Below are 946 nucleotides of genomic sequence, written 5' to 3'. Positions count from 1 at the left end.
AGGGGGGGGGGGTGTATGATGGAGAAGAGAGTAAGTGATATGAGTAAATTAAAGTCTCTTGTTTTGAAAAGGCCTCCATCCATGTCCAGGATTGTCCCACAATGGACAGCAACAAAGTGCAGAGCTGTGCCATTACTGCGCAGCTCCAAAGAAATGAACCCAGTTTCTCATTATCTCCTTTTTTCCCCATGTGTCTCCATGCACTGTGCCCTCTCATTTCTCCGAAACTCATTATATGCCTCATGTCTTTCCCCCCCTGAAGATTGATGCTGCCTCACTCTGAGCTGAGCTCTGAACATCCTGGTGATTGTCCAGCCTCCCAGAAAATGTAAATGTGCCCTATCAGTGCCTCATCCCTAAGTTTTACAGGGAAACAACAAGAGCAAAGACAACCTCATTCCAACCTGGAGCAGAAATACGTCACTAGCCTATTTTTGTGTATTTATAAGACATGAACCTTGGTCGTCTCAGCAGTTTTAAATATTTTCTGGTCTGTATGTGTCGTTCTCAGCAGAGCTCATGTACACCGTGGAGCTGGCAGGAGGGCTTGGAGCGATCCTGCTGCTACTCATCTTCCTCATTTCCCTCTACAAATGCTACAAGATAGAGCTGATGCTTTTCTATAGGAGGCACTTTGGCAGTGAGGATGTGGATGGAGGTAAAGACAACACAAAGCATTACAAAGAAATCATCTCATTGTTTCTGGCCGAAGCCCTTTAACCTTCAACTTGTTCTCACTTTTTTTACCACGCTTTTTCCACCTCAGCAGTGCCTGAGTGGGTTTGTTTTCAAGGATTTGAAAATGTGAGTGTGTGTGTGTGTGTGTGTGTGCGCACATGTTCTGTCAGAGCCTCTATCCATAACAGACTCCCTGGTTGATACAAATGTCTTCTCCGGTCCTATCTCAGTGACAGCAGCCCATTTCCTCTCTCTCGCTCTCGCTCTC

The 946-nt window shown here is 45.9% G+C and overlaps 1 protein-coding gene across 1 annotated transcript in view; it reads left to right on the top strand.

Annotated features, from left to right (window-relative positions):
- Positions 1-946, top strand: part of il1rapl1a (interleukin 1 receptor accessory protein-like 1a) — a 90,454-nt gene that overhangs the window by 82,368 nt on the left and 7,140 nt on the right. The window contains exon 8 of the mRNA XM_035677071.1: positions 512-658. Within this exon, the coding sequence (XP_035532964.1) occupies positions 512-658 (147 nt within the window). The remainder of the gene's footprint in view (positions 1-511; positions 659-946) is intronic.

Source organism: Morone saxatilis, unplaced genomic scaffold, assembly GCF_004916995.1.
Source record: "Morone saxatilis isolate NCDOM2014 unplaced genomic scaffold, NCSU_SB_2.0 Contig5, whole genome shotgun sequence".
Lineage (NCBI taxonomy): Eukaryota > Metazoa > Chordata > Actinopteri > Moronidae > Morone > Morone saxatilis.
Note: the sequence above shows the minus strand (reverse complement) of the source record. Positions and strands in the feature narration are given on the sequence as shown.